Source organism: Mya arenaria, chromosome 12, assembly GCF_026914265.1.
Source record: "Mya arenaria isolate MELC-2E11 chromosome 12, ASM2691426v1".
NCBI lineage: Eukaryota > Metazoa > Mollusca > Bivalvia > Myida > Myidae > Mya > Mya arenaria.
The window spans coordinates 8,022,386-8,038,713 of NC_069133.1; the positions used below are offsets into that span (position 1 = coordinate 8,022,386).

The window sequence follows — 16,328 nt, forward strand, 5'->3', positions numbered from 1 at the left end:
ACGCAATTGTACTGTTACCGATAACACACGTACAAACTTTCGTGGGACTTCCTTGAATGCTTTTTAATGTGATACAGAGTAGCAAATCCTGATAATGATAACAATTTCAAGGCTTTAAAAGTATCGCATCATTTTAGCACCAGAGGCACAGGGCCTTATAAAATAAGTACAAGTATCTCACCAGCCATGCTCTTGCCGAGGTATGGGACCTCGACCCTGTTTATCCCTGTGGGCAAAATCAATCCAGGTGAAAAAATGTGCATACGAACGCAAATACCCACAGGGGTAAATGACAAATGGGTACAAACTTGCCTCCAGTCTGGAGGTGGGATAAATTTTACCGGTGGGTTTTAATATCAGATAAGCACAACAACTTATTTATAATTGTAAGTTATTAATACACCTTTGTTTACTCTGTAAAACTATTTTCAATTACTCAGATGACTGTTTCTACAAAGAACTGCAATATCATGTCATTTATTTTAATATTTTGTTTACAAGTTGAGCTATTTGGACTTTCTTTCTTGGAGACTCATATGCTATCAAAATGGAATGCTTAACTTTTAAATACATTTATCTATAAACGCTATCAAACTCCTTTTTCAGTTGATACTTTTAAAGTTACCCACTTATACATGCTTGATTTAAAGTCTGGCATTTCTATTTTTGAACGACAGGTATCTTTCTTATTTTATTTAAATTACTGCAACATTATATCGCTCAGTGAATAAGAGTTTTATTTATTACAGAAACTGATATCTTACGTAAGTAATGTAAGCTTCATCATTGTCAAATGTGCTTATCAATACATACACTTGTATTACAAAAAATAAGTTTTGAGTGATAAACAACTTACTAAATAATGCATCAATGGAAATTATACATTATTGGTAACAAGATTGTAACCGTGTATTTAATTGCTGAAAACGCAAAATATTAAATGACTGGTGAGTGCTAAAACATAGACTGTGATATACTGTCGTCCCTTTAGGTAGAAATACCGTGTTTTCTGCAACTTTCTTTCAAATTAAACTCGGTACTCTTCATAAGAACCATTGTTTTTGACATTTAATTATTCCTTTCGGTATATTAAAACAGTTGTATAAAATTTGTAAATCTCATGTGGAAATAAGAGTCAATCTGCCCAAACTTGCCCACGTCGCAATGAAACATTTATCTTTATAGATATATGGTATAACTTTTTTATTATTCACTTTCAAAATCCAGTTCAACATCATTTGAATGTCAAAATGCAAATATGAACAATATCGACAGCGTTATTACTTATATCTTCATTTTATATGATAAAGTCATAATGTTATCATTTTTTATTATATTTCTTTATTTAGAATTTTATCATATTATCTTTTTCCAAACATTAAAAGTCATACCCCTACTTAAACGCATCCAGTGCTTAACAAGCTTCATATAAAATATGTGTGAGTTTCCTATAGTCCTATCTAGCCGGAAGTATTATTTCTAAAACTTATGCTGTTATAGTTAAGTCCATCATGTGTCAAGCAAACACCAAAGCAGCATTAAAATCGGCATTCCTAACCACAGAAGCCAATTTTTGCGAAAATCCATGGATACCAGTTATAAAAGGCTGCTCACAAAAACTCGCAGATTTTTTAATTTAATTTCAAAAATTGATATTTTATGCATTTTTCTTAACACGTTAGTAACGGTTTAAGCAATAAAACATAATTTTCGAACGGAAATATCAATATCTGTGATCTGATTTTTTGTCAGCAATCTTATATCATTGGTTTGCAGATATTTACGCAAAAATTTGCTCTTTCCAAGACAAAAAAAAATAAAAAAAGTGGTAAAAATGGTAAATCTGTGAGAGTGCAGCTTTAAGACACCGTAAACTAAAGCGCAGCGCATATGCACTGATGCTTGAAACATATTCCAATCGGACGCTATTGCTGCATGTTGTACTTTCGATTTCTACGAGAAATAAACATATATTAAAGCCACCAACTCACTGTAAGTATCTTTTTGCCATATCATTTGATTGCTAATTGGTTTGTTTGAGGATATCCTATGATATTTTATTCGATGTGTGTTTTGATATGCGAAATTGTGCAGTTTTCATGTGCTGATTTGTGTGGGAAGGGGAATTTTGCGTTGTTATGACACACCAATAAATAAGAATAAATAAATATATCCAATCTCATGAACTTTTTTTTAACTATTATTATATATTCTTTGTAAAAGGTGGCGACTCGACCCTGTATTTTCACTTATTTGTCGAAATGACCATGTTCAAGAGGCCTTAACTTTGTCAATTCTCATTCAAACACAACAATTTTGGACTTTCCTTGTAGAGGTATGACCGATCTTGTTTGGGTAATTATCCTGTCTTAAATCACCACAGGATAAAATGGGATACTATGAAGATTACAACTTAATAAACAGCCAATTTATTGGTTTAAATAAGTTTATGCTTCACCGGTAAATCGTACTTTTGGTATTATAATACGCAATAAGTACTCGATATATCAAAGGGAATTAACTGTAGCTTAAATACATTTGGTAAATTAACGAACGGTAAATAATAACATTACCGAGTCATTCGGAGTTCCTCGGCCATTGTTTTCAAAAACAACCTCGGATGTATTTGGACGGTTTACATACTTAAAAAGTGGTACGTTTAAGTCCGCTGCAAATAGATCGCGTAGTAATCTTATTTGGCAGTTAAACTTTATGACTTAACCCTTGGGAATCTTAAATATGTTTGCAAAACAACACTTAACTGGCTATCAATTTAAACTTGGATCAATAAATACACTCGTAAACACTACATTTAATTAATGATATTATTCAAAAATTTACGAACGACTTCAACTGATGTACCGGCATACATCCGAGGTTGTTTTCGATAAAATGGCCGAGGAGTTCCGAATGATTACCGAGCATAAGAATGATTTCGTAGCGCGGGTGACAAAACTTCCTTTCTATATTGGAAATTAATTTAAATATCTCGGATTAAGCAAGGTATAAAAATATATTCTGTGTAAAATTTAATGCGTTAGACATGTAGGTGCTTTTGTTAAGTCTTGTTATACAGCAGATCACGATTATGCTTTCATTTATTTGGGGAGAATTGTGGAGGTTTGGGTGGAGTTAGCTAGTGTAGGTGGGGTGGTGTAGGACAAATTGTTTTAACAGATTATACAGATATTTGAAACACAATGAAATTGCAATTTGTTTATATACCAAACGGATAATCTACCAAGCGATCACTTGACCAATTTTTCCAGGGGTTGATGAGGGATGGAGTTTGTCCAAAATATGTTATATAGATATAACAAAACTAAGTCCACGTTGATTATTAGCTAAAACTTGTTTAAATACAAGCAAAACATTTTTGATCCCAAAGATTGAGCCTTTAAAAACAGAAAGTTGAATATTACTTTGTTAACATCAAAACACATGTACAAACATACGTTTCGTCGGGCAAAAAGAGTGTTCTTGTTATTCCATAAACTGTTTAGAAACTTCATATATATTGTATGTCAAACATACTTACCAATTAACAATTCTCATAGTGTTCACAGAACAAAGACTTGTTTATTTCTTCTGGTAATAATTAAAATTCAGCACTATGCATAAACACTGTTTACATAATGGCTGGGTACCACTCGCGCATGCGCCGTGAAGTTTTTACGGTTGAAAACAAATGCGCAATGTTCATGTGGGTATATGCATGTGTAAAGCAATAAACACAGTCAAGGAGATATCAGCTGTAATTGTAAATCGTGTGCACAGCTCTGTAAGACAACTTTTGACTTCCATTTTACAGGTATCATGATAGATTTATGGTTTTCTGTTAGGCACACGTGTTGAATTTATGATGGCATAGCGGAATAATGCATTTTTAGTCGGGAAAACTTGAGTGAACTTGGCGGGTTAAATGTGTTTACCATAAGAATAGCTGTGGATTCAGCAGTTTTTTGTTAAGGTCAGTATTCAATCAGTTTCTTAAAAACACATCTGTTCAGTCCCGAAGTTCGCCACAAGAGAACCCTACTTCCGTTTTGGTGTGCTTTGTTATCCTCGTCCCCCAGAGTACTCAATAGTCTAACTATGTTTTTAATACACTCTTCCCTGTTTAAATTGTTCGGTTTAAATCCAGGGTGACAAAATGATTGCAAACCAATATTTTGATTAATAGATCCAATGTACCAAACAGGTCCTTGATCAGCCTTTGCATTAACTTTTGCCAGGTTTTTGTTCTAATACCCACCCCCCCCCCCCAACAAAATAAAGGCTTATTATATGATATCTTATACTAGGTCACTCTCGTTGGCACGATGTTGCGCGAGAGTGTGCACTACATATGCACTACTCCTTTTAGTTGGTATGATAATTGTACCATGCCATGATGGATATTCAATTATTCATCCCTCTTCCATGTAGAACAAGGACATGGTCCGGCTTTAAGAGTCTCAGGACTTTGTCCATAACCTCATGCTGAGTTGCTCGATACTTTTCATTTACTGTGCAATCTAGTCCAATTTCCCACATAGCTTTTGCCCCAGGAAGAGACGACAGGCCTCCAGTTTTTTTCAGATCCTGCGCGCATATTCCAGAGGCTTGTTTCGGGTGTAGCCCAATGGCTAACTTGAATCCAGCTAACATAGTAGCTAGTTCTGCAGATGGATAACTGAATGGATCACATAAGTTAACGACATCGCCTTTTACCGTAACATGAAAATCTTGATCTTGTGGTGTGGCCTCTTGAATACAATGAAGATTATCAACCTTCTTCCCAGCTAACGTTGTTGTTCGATCAAGGTGTGAATCCCAGGCTTCTAGTAGTTCCTGGAGATGACGGAGTCCAATCTTCTCTGGCCCAAGCAAGTCACACACTACCAGCTGCTCTCGCCGATGCATAAATAGGACTGATGTTCATATAATCAATAACTTTAGACAACCCAACTGCCTGTTCATTACCGTTTGTTCTTTGCTGTTTGACGACAAGCAAAAGTGTTTTGTACTCCTGTGCTTCTTTTACCTGTTGTTTTTCCATAACCCCTATTTCATTCCTAATAATGTCTGGGAGACCCGTGGAGTTAGATTGGCAACAGCGTGTCCATCGTCTAGCAGATGCAAATACCACGTGACGACGCGGTGATTTCTTTGTAGGTAGAGATATAGAGGCAGGGGATTTAGCCCCCACCACCACTTCTGACGCCCAACTGTTAAGAAGTCCTTCCTCGTCTTCTTCAAAGTCCAGAAAGGGGTCAATTGTATCTGACTCAATCTTTTGCGTTTTTGCACTACAATAATTACACGATTGTTATGCATTAATCTTAAATCTTTAGCGGGACCAGTAGCCGACATTGTGCTTTCCACATATGTTTTTTGAAATCCATAAATATGAGTTAAATTGTAAACACATTGCCTCTGATGCCACCAACTGCAACCACTGTCGATTACGCTGTCTCTTTTTGCCTGCTAAACCTGTAGCACACCTTCCTCGTATTTCGGCTGTAAAACACGCACATCATAATACCTCTCAATACGTTTATAAAAGGTGTAAAGGGATTGTCGAGTCACTTCAGATGCAGCTTTCATGTTCTTCATATTCATCTGCATACAGCCAGATACCCTTCTTTTGAGGGTACATCAAAAATGCTAGGGTATTAATTTCTCTACCTTACATGAGCTTGTTCGCTGTGAACCTCGTACTTCGGTTAACTGCACTGCGAAATGCTCCTACTATTTGTGGCAGATAGATATCCCACTGATTCCTGGAATCCCGAATGTAACAGCGAACAGCATCTATAAGCGACTTGTTATATCGTTCGACTTGTCCGTTAGCCGATGGACGATATAATGTTGTTCTTGATTTGTGAATCTCAAGCACCTCACATATTGCTGTAAAAAGGTTTGACTCAAAATTTGTGCCCTGATCTGAGAAAAGCTTCAAATGATACCCAAAGCTAGAAAGGTATTCGTCTACCGCAGCTTTTGCCAGTCAATATGCACCCTTTCCAACAACTGATTGATATGCCTGCATAGGAATAACCCCATGTTTGTTTCCTTTCTTTGGTTTAAATCGAACGAGTAGAGACGTAATTGACTATGTCAGTGTTCATTTTGTATCAGTAGAATTTCTCTTTTAAGCGTGCCTTTGTACGTGCTATGCCCTGGTGACTTGAGGATGGCAATTCATGATGAATTCATTTAGATGAAATGCCATTTCACGCATCTATTTCGGAATTATTAAATCTCACGCATAACCTTCATTGCGTGTTCTTTCGACCACAATATCAATTTAAAAAGAAATGCTCCTTATTCAACCAATACGCTTTTGTTCATGGGCTTACTAAGAATTGGGCATACCAGATGTAACCAGCCAGGTCATTAAAATGTCTAAATCAGTGACCTTATATTGGGGTTATCTTAGATCATCAATTTTTGAAATCCCCAGTAAGTCCGAATACCAACCGGTTTAGAAATTCCACAAACCTGGACAGTGGCAGGGTCATTTGTGCTAAGATTTCAATATACACGTCATCACTTTTTACAGCATAAGAAAAACCTGTATTATCGACAGTCTCGAAACTGTTATCTTCCACTATACATTCATTGTACAAATATTACCTTTCGCATGACCCTCCTGCGCATACTCAACCTGTGGTTTTGAAAACCCCGTCTCTTGTCCCCTATGAGCTCACACCGCACCACCAGATGGGTTAGCAGTTTCCACAGCACAGACGCTCCCGGGCACTGGATTCTTGAAAGAACGATGATAATTTGCTAATCCCATGAAGAGTTCAACATCTCTGGAACAATATAGGACAGGTTAAGTTCCAACGGTCTTAGTATCCCCAATAGGTATTGCACGATATTTTCCACTAACAGTACTACGCAGGAACTTTACTTCCGGCTAGAAAACACATTGTTTGGGGCTTAAGTTTCAGGTTATGGGACCGCAACGCTGCAGGACTTCTTCTATGTTAAGGAGTTGGTCCTCGTGGTAATCAAAACACCAACGAACCGACACGCTCGGGCTAGCGTATGAGCAACGGCGATGGTGCCCAATCAGAGTTAGAATGTTCAATAACTCCCGCTTGCAACATTTCCTGCAAATTGACCTCTTTTTCTGCTGCAAAACATAGGCATGTGCGCCGTAACCTTTGTTTGACTAGTTTTGCATCACCTGTGTCAATGTTATGCTTAGTATATGAACCAAGGTCAAAATCATATTTTGCAAATACAACTCCATATGTATTTAACATACCTGCAAATTGTGTTTGCTGTTCAACTGTCAGATGTGCAGATGATTAACTAAATATCTGCTGCATGTGTTTTGGCACTGTTTCACAGTTTTGCTTCTCCTATGGTATTTATGTCCGGGGCATTTTAGCGAAGTCAACAATTACATTGTCCATATCAGTTTCTTCATTTAATCTCTACTTACATGTCTATGTTAATAATCAACTTCAGAATCTATGACACCTTCAATTTGATAAGCCTTTTCAACCTCCTTACATTTAGAGAATAATTGTTACTGGTCAGCAGCATTTACTTCACAATGAAAAAAAATAAAACTCTTGGACCAAATACTTAAGATTTGTCACAAGGTTTAAAGTAGTAATCAGGCAAGGTGAAATTGAGTTTGGTGGAACCACTAGCCTTTTCGCCACAGTTACACCAGCAATTACTGGATGCACATATTTCTATTTGCACAGCCCATAATGATCCCATGACTCTCGTACACACACAACAGTTCCCTTGCCCATGTCCATTATGACATTGTCATGAAACAATAAATCAGCTCCAAAGAGAATATATTGTTAAGTTGCTAAATAGATTGGCCCAACATAAAAACTATCATATATTTTTAGCTTAACAGCTTTAGCTATAAAGTTTATATATTGGACATCTGTATACCTGCAGCATGCAGCCTGGCATTACGCAATTTCCCAGGAGGGTGGAGCAAATATTTTATCCGAGATAATTGTTACCTCAGCTGCAGAATCCACTACAGCTTCTATCTGTAGATCACATACCCTCACCTACCCTCACCGTAATAAGAGAAACAGAGATATCAACATCTGCGTTAACGTGGGTTAACATCTGTTGCAATATCTGTATTATTTCTGTTTTACCATTGGGATAAAGTGCATCAATATTTTTATTACAAACCACATTCACCTCTGGCCCCAGCTTTGCTGCAGCAGGTACGAATGGTGGAGCAGTCAATGACAGCTTGAATCCTACTTCAGGCTTACCTGTTCATGAGCCTCGTTGCTGTTGGGCTGAGTATCGACCCTCTGACTCGACTCTCTTTTCTTTACCTGTTGTCGGAGACAATCCCTGAAGAGACATTTCAACAAATAAAACAAACCTTAAGTACTTTATTTTGTGGCATACGTCTTTGATAAGATCTGCCTAGCGACGGTTTGGGCATTCTTCTTACCTGCAGTTCCTCTAATTGCTTTCTCGAAGCGTCCATTTCTATATAACAGTGCTAATTTGTGCTGTCTCTTTATTAAAGAAAACAGCAGCAGGCCTGACATTATGTTTACGGAGGGACGTAATACTCTTTGAATTTGAGCCGTAAATGGTTTCGCGCGGCCTCCATTGTACTGAATGCTTGGCGTGTATAAAGGCTTTATGACCAGCCTCAACATCATACAAACCCTAATTAAACAGGTCAATCGTTTGCCAATTTGCACAATATTCTGGCAAATCTCTAAAAGCGTCAGCTGGCAATACCTGAATTCTGTTAGACCAATCTTCCAAATGTTCTCCTTTTACCTGTAACGCTTGACGAAATTTTGCTTGTGCGGCACCCGTAGGTTCTCCAACAAACCTGCTATTCATTTTATGGAGACCTTCACGATATGTGATGCGGGAGTTTGATTTAATTAATCTTGCACACTAATCCAGTGCCTTACCTTAAACATCGGAGAAGGCAGATTCGACACTCCTCCACTGTCCATTGGAACGATTCAGCATACTGGGTAAATTGCTTTTCAAAAGACTGCCACCATGAAGTTTCATTAAATTAAAAAAATTGGTGTGTCTTTTAATGCCACTACCTACTTTGTAGGCTGGGACCTGTTCCAACACAGTGTTGTTCAGCGAAGTTGTTCACCTCATTCCTTATTGCTGGTTGAGGATCATGTTTGTATTGGCCGGGCCCATTTAAACGCATCATGTCATAACTGCATTCTAGCTACGCGTGGGGCCAGCGTGCTGAATAAGGGCATATTTACATCTTGCTCCTGTCGTGATAAATGTGCCAACTTCCCAAACGCCACTTTTGGATCCCCCTTTTGCTTACTTACACAAATCTGCATTATTGTGGCACATACATGCTTTTGGCAGCATCCGTTCTCTATGGACACAACTCTCGTTTACCTCCATTATTCCAGTGCTCGACTGCATCATTTCACTTCATTCTAATCGACCAACTACATGTCATGAGAAGGCCTGCTCTTCCTGGCTATTAGGAACTGGTTTTAAACCATGTGGCAAGCTATTCATGATGTTTAATTGATAAAGAATGGAGATATATAAGAACAGGCAAAGCTTTGTATTTGCGGACTAACTTTATTAAAAGTATTCATATGAGAACAACTTGACATCATGTTAAAGCTGCACTCTCACAGATTGAACGTTTCGACATCTTTTTTTAATTTTTTGTCTAGGAACGAGCCATTTTCGGCGAAAATCCATGGAAACTAGTGTTTAATGCCAACAAAATAAATATCGTAGATATTTGTATTTATTTTCAAAAAATCATGTTTTATGCATTTTTCTTATAAACGCCATAAAACATTAATTTTCTAACGGAAATACGCAAATCTGCGCTCTGATATTTTGTCAGCAATCTTTCATCATTGGTTTGCAGATATTTACGCAAATATTTGCTCTTTCCAAGACAAAAAATAAAAAAAAGTTGTTTAAACGGTAAATCTGTGAGAGTGCAGCTTTAACCGATTATTACTATCTTCGGTCAGTTATATCATGAATCATAATTTGCTTAATTTTCAAAGACAGAAACGTTTATCACAATGATAAAGCATAGCGGATAATTTTCCTCATCGGTATTTTTGAGCCGTGACCAAGAATGTTACAAATCAGGAAAGTTTCGATTTTTTTCTAAAAATAATGGAGAATGGTTTTAGAAAATATCCTTATATCCAAGAATATTCACTTTAAAAATGAATGAAAAATAGATCCGCAAAGATAATTGGTGACTCTTAATATGTCGTTTAACGATCTTGGCACAAATCACAATGAAAAGCTGGAACTGACTTTTTTATTTGTTTCTCCTTTGAGTTATCACTCATTTTAACATAAAACTCACATATAATATACACACGCATAATAGTTTTTATGTAAAGAAAACATTTATCAAGTTACTCTTAATAATAATAATAATAATAATAATAGATATCGCCACATGCACGCCAACCTCTATCAACGTAGGCCAGAGTCTCGGGACAGATATTTTCTGTTCATAACTCTTTAGTTCTATTAAGTAAGAACAACAAACAAAACACGCTTAACAAATCCTATATAGAATCTTCTGCAAGTCATGGGGCGTTGTTTCGACACCCCTCTTTGACCACGCCCCCCCCCCTCCCCCCTATATTTTAAAAAAAATCCAGGCTGATTAATAATGATGGGGGCACTGTAACTAATGATAACATACAAAGAAATAATATTCTATTATCATTGTAAAGGGTGACGACTAGCCCCCGTATGTCCCCATATTTGCTGAGATGAGCCTGCTTAAGAGGCCATAACTTTGTCAAATCGCAACCAAACTGTACACTTTTTGGGCTTTCCTTGTAGAGTTGATACCAATATTTAAGAAAATGTACACTTTCACAGAAAATAAATGCAATTTCAAACCCAAAATGCAAAAATAAAACACGTTACTTGAGGAACCAACTACCCGCAATTTCACCGAAAATTTCCAGACTAAAACGCCTTATCCCCTGTGCTGCAAGTGACGAAACATGTCCTGTGCCAAAATTCGCTTTACTGGACAGACAAGCGAGGACTTCAGTTTCATTGTCCTGCTTTGATATGTTCATTGATAAAGGTAAATGTTAGGATGTAATTAGCTGGCAGTATCTACATCTAGAAGTTTCAGTCGCATGGTATTTTATTTCAAAATAATTATGTCCAACCGATTTCAACTACAACATTCCAATTTACTATTTACGAATGACGGGTATATTCCGCACTAGCGCCGGATAGAACGCAATTGCAGAATGATGGCGGGAAGAATCCGCTAGGTATCATTACCGTGTATAATCTTCCTTTACTATTGACTTGAAATTATTTCACAATAGATAGATATTTACAATGTATATTGTGTTGTATTTCCCAAATTATGAACTGCGTATATATAAGTTCACATTTGAATGGATTTTTCTTATGGTTTAAGCATTCATAACGGGAAGTCAGTTGCCCCGCTAGGTCGAGTACAAATATAGAATCTCAGTAGAAAATTTCGTTGAAAACACTTTCACCCGAAAGTAAGCACGAACTGCGCCGGCAATGACGTTCATGTGGATGCGTAAAGGCACGAAGTGCACGGAGGTTTGATCGCGATTCCGCCGGCTACAGTGTTACAAGTTTGGCTTTTTTGAATAGCCAAACAGTTTTACGATTTAGCGTCTGAAATGAAGAAGTTCTTCAGACCGCAATAGCGCCCTGGAAGCATATCCGATGTTTTATTCGGGCGAGAGGTCGGATTCAAGTCGACTCGACTGAATCAGCGACTACCAAATTGTCATTCGGATACACTTCAATATTAATATGAAAAAAACTACAGAAACATGTCTTGTTCTAAAGCTTTTAGCATAATGGAAAACCTGAAATTCTCAAATTGAAATGTTGAATATATGCCTTTTTTTAAGTGGTCATGTTTTCCGTCATAAAAAAAATGAAACGTTCATTTACAATGAAATTAACGTAGATTATGCACAAAACAGTGCGTGTTTTATTCCGATGACTAGCGGGTGGCATTTCACTTTTGATTACGAGGGCAGTGGGTGAAGAAACTCTATCGTACCAATGTTATGAATGATAGAGTTCAATGACTAGTGTACATATAAGAGAAAAGCGTTGTAATTAATCCTCGTGCACTCATTGAACTGTTATGCTCCGCCTACTTGTTATTTATCAGAGGTAGAAATTAATGATACAGGTTATTCTTTAAATTACATCAACACTATCTTTATAGTAGAAGGATATACATACGTGTGGTATTTCTTTGGAAAATATGTTAGATTGTAGTTTGGTAATTCTTGAATGTTTATGTGTATTATAAGAACTAATAGTAGTTGAAAAAACCTAAGCTCGCATATTTTTTACATATTTTCAATTTTAATGTTACTTTAATGGCGTATCATTACGGTATTTACAAAACGCATGTTATTTTCAAATAGTATTTGACTAGTTTTTTATTGGTTAAATGCTTGAATATATTTATACCATATCAAATATTTAACCAGTTTCTTACAGTTGGCTGCAGTATTATATCAAGTTCTCTTGGTTATTTGGTGACAATCAGGTTATGTTTTAAATATGACTTATGAAGTTTTAAATATACAGACTGTATCATTGTCTCCTGGTCAAGTGTGTTTAAATCATGCCCTTGTGGGCAAAATGGTCAATGTCTCTCGAACAATTACTTTTTCTCATATATCAGAAACATGATCCAACACGACATGGCCAAAGTCAAAAAGTAAGACTCACTCAAATGGTCACGTCTGTTTTAAAACTTAAGGTGGTGGTGGTGGTGGTGGTGGTGGTAGTAGCAGTAGCAGTAGCAGTAGCAGTAGCAGTAGCAGTAGTAGTTGTATCAGTATCAGAAACAGCTAGGAATGGTATTGAAAAATGGTGCTGGTTTTAATTGATTTTCGTTTGTGTACACTGCAGAACTTTTAAAATGATATTGAGGTAAATATTGAGTTAATTTGTTTTATTCAATTTATTCATGGATCTCGAGAGGTGTTGTGATTATCTAGTTACCTAGCATTACTAGTCAGAGTACTACAACAGACCGAGAGTTGAACAGCGTTACTTCCCTGCTGTTGGAACTCATCAAAAACATGTAACCAAAACTGTTGGTGTTATTATAACTTTGTCGTAGCCATCCCAAAGAACACACAATAACACATACGTACGCACCGTTCGTATGTCATAATGGGACTGCATTGTGGCTCAGTTAAGACTTTACTCTGTTTGAGTTGTCTCCTTTTGTCATTAAAACGAAAGTTGAATTTTCCGAAAAACCCAAATCGATATCGTCTTGACAATGAGGAAGTTGTAGTGTCGATGAGATACTTTTTATAAGGTTTGTTTTACTCTCTTTTTATCCCAACACCACAGCAGATATCTAAGTATTCCCCAGAACATTTATTCACTCTCTGTAGTCCAAATAATTGTACGTTGACGGATTTTTTTTTTACGATTTTTGATATGGCAAATCCCGTATAACACCTCTATTATTTTAGACTATCACTCTCTTATGCTGTGTATATCATTAATCTGGTTTTTCTATCGTTAACGATACTCTTAAGTGACATTGAAATTGAACAGAAATAAAGTTTGTCATATTTCTTTCTACTATATGGTCTTATCTTATAAAACAACAGAAAAACTATTCCGTATTGGTGGCTTATTTTTTTGTTAAATTTACCTTTTTTGATAGTTTGTGCAAAAGTTAGACATTTTGAATGAGGGACGCTGAACGAAGGACACTGAAAGTAGGACACTGAATGAAGGGCACTAACAGAAGGACACTGAATGAAGGACACTGATTGTTACTATTTTCGGTCAGTTTTATCATGAATCATAATTTGCTTTATTTTCAAAGACAGAAACGTTTATGACGGTAATAAAACATAGCGGTTTATTTTCCTCATCGGTATTTTCGAGTCGTGACCATGATTGTTACAGCTCAGGAATGTTTCGATTTTTTTCTAAACCTAATGGAGAATGGTTTTAGACAATATCTTTATATCCAAGAATATTTATTTTAAACACTTGATAAAATAACATAAAATCATTCCATATTGTCGGCTTATTTTTTTTTGTTAGATTTTGTTAGATTTTTAACTTTGTTTGATAGTTTGTGTAAAATGTAAGACTTTTTGAATGAGTGACACTGAACGAAGGACACTGAAAGTATGACACTGAACGAAGGACATTGAACGAGAGACACGGGACAAGCGACACTGAACGAGAGACACTGAAAAAGAGACACTGAACGAAGGACACTGAACAAGAGACACTGAACGAGAGACACTGAACGAGAGACACTGAACGAAGGACACTGAACGAGAGACACTGAACGAGAGACACTGAACGAAGGACACTGAACGAAGGACACTGAACGAGAGACACTGAACGAGAGACACTGAACGAGAGACACGGAACGAGAGACACTGAACGAGAGACACTGAACGAAGGACACTGAACGAGAAACACGGAACGAGAGACACTAAACGAGAGACACTGAAGGAGAGACACTGAACGAGAGACACTGAACGAGAGACACTGAACGAGAGGCACTGAACGAAGGGTACTGAACGAGAGACACTGAACGAGATACAGTGAACGAGAGACACGGAACGAGAGACACTGTACGAGATACACTGAACAAGGGACACTGAACAAGAGACACTGAACGAGAGACGTGAACGAGAGACGCGGAACGAGAGACACTGAACGAGAGACACTGAATAAGAGACACTAAACGAATGAAACTGAACGAGAGACACTGAACGAAGGACATTGAACGAGAGACACTGAATGAGAGACACGAACCGAGAGACACTGAATGAGAGACACTGAACGAGAGACACTGAATAAGAGACACTGAACGAAGGACACTGAACGAGAGACACTGAACGAAGGACATTGAACGAGAGACACTGAACGAAGGGCAGTGTACGAAAGACACTGAACAAGAGACACTAAACGAAGGACACTGACCGAGGGACACTGAACGAGATACACGGAACGAGAGACATTGAACGGAGGACACTGAACGAGAGACACTGAACGAGAGACACTGAACGAAGGACACTGAACGAGAGACATTGAACGAAGGACATTGAACGAGAGACACTGAACGAAGGACATTGAACGAGAGACATTGCACGAGAGACAATGCACGAGAGACAATTATCAAGTGACACTGAAGGAAGGACACCTGAAGAAGGGCACTGAAAAAGAGACACTAAACGAAGGACTTTGACCGAGGGACACTGAACGAGACACACTGAACTAGAGTTACTGAACGAGAGACACTGAACGAAGGACACTGAACGAAGGACACTGAACGAGGGGCACTTAACGAAAGACACTCAAAAAGAGTCACTGAACTAAGGACACTGACAGAGATTCATAAAACGAGTGACATTGAACGGAACGAGGGAGAGTCGCTGAAAGAGAGCCACCGAACGAGACATACTGAACTAGAGTTACTGAACGAGATGCAATGAAAGAGAGTTACTGGGTTAGAGAGACCTGGAAACGAGATTCATTTAACGAATGACACTGAACGTAGCTAAACGAAAGCGTTACGAGAGTTATTAAAAGAGAGTCACTGAACGAAAGAAACTTAATTAGGCTTACTGAACGAAAGACAATGAAAGAGAGACAGTAAACGAGAGACACTGGACGAACGGCAATAAACGAGTGACACTTAACATGATACAGTATACGAGAGACAGTGAGCGGGAGACACTGAATGAGAGACAGTGATCCACATACAGTGAACGGGGGACACTGAGAAAGCTACACTGAACGAGAGGCATGGAACAGGAGACACTAAACGAGAGACACTGAACAAGCGTCACTGAACGTGAGACACTGAACGAGAGAAACTGAACGAGAGACACTGAACGGGGGATACTGAACGAGATATACTGAACGGGGGACTGTGAACGAAGGACATTGAACGAGAGACACTCAGTGAGAAACAGTCAACGAGGGAAAGTGAACGAAAGACACTAAACGAGAGACAGTGAACGGGGGACGACACTGAACGACAGACACTGAACGAGGGACACTAAACGAGAAACACTGAACGCGGGACACTGAACGAAACACTAAACGAGAGACACTAAACGAGAAACACTGAACGCGAGACACCAAACGAGACACACTGAACGGGGGACACTGAACGAGGGACACTGAATAAGAGACACTTAACGAGGGACAATGAACGAGAGATACTGTACGAGAAACACTGAAAGGGGGACACTGAACGAGACACACTGAACGAGAGACTTTAAACGAAAGACCCTGAACGAGGGACTCTG

General features: G+C 37.9%; 1 protein-coding gene across 3 annotated transcripts in view; it reads left to right on the forward strand.

The window, feature by feature from the left end:
- Window positions 1–1,921: 1,921 nt before the first annotated feature.
- LOC128212206 (uncharacterized) overlaps window positions 1,922–16,328 on the forward strand; it is a 29,975-nt gene continuing 15,568 nt past the window's right edge. Inside the window, exons 1-2 of one of the 3 annotated variants that reach the window (XM_052917540.1) lie at window positions 13,326–13,351; window positions 13,709–13,832. In XM_052917540.1, coding sequence (XP_052773500.1) covers window positions 13,804–13,832 — 29 coding nt within the window. In that variant the 5' untranslated portion in view covers window positions 13,326–13,351; window positions 13,709–13,803. Of the gene's footprint in view, window positions 1,993–13,278; window positions 13,352–13,708; window positions 13,833–16,328 lie in introns of those variants that run through there. The other 2 variants (XM_052917542.1, XM_052917541.1) reach the window with 2 other exon arrangements.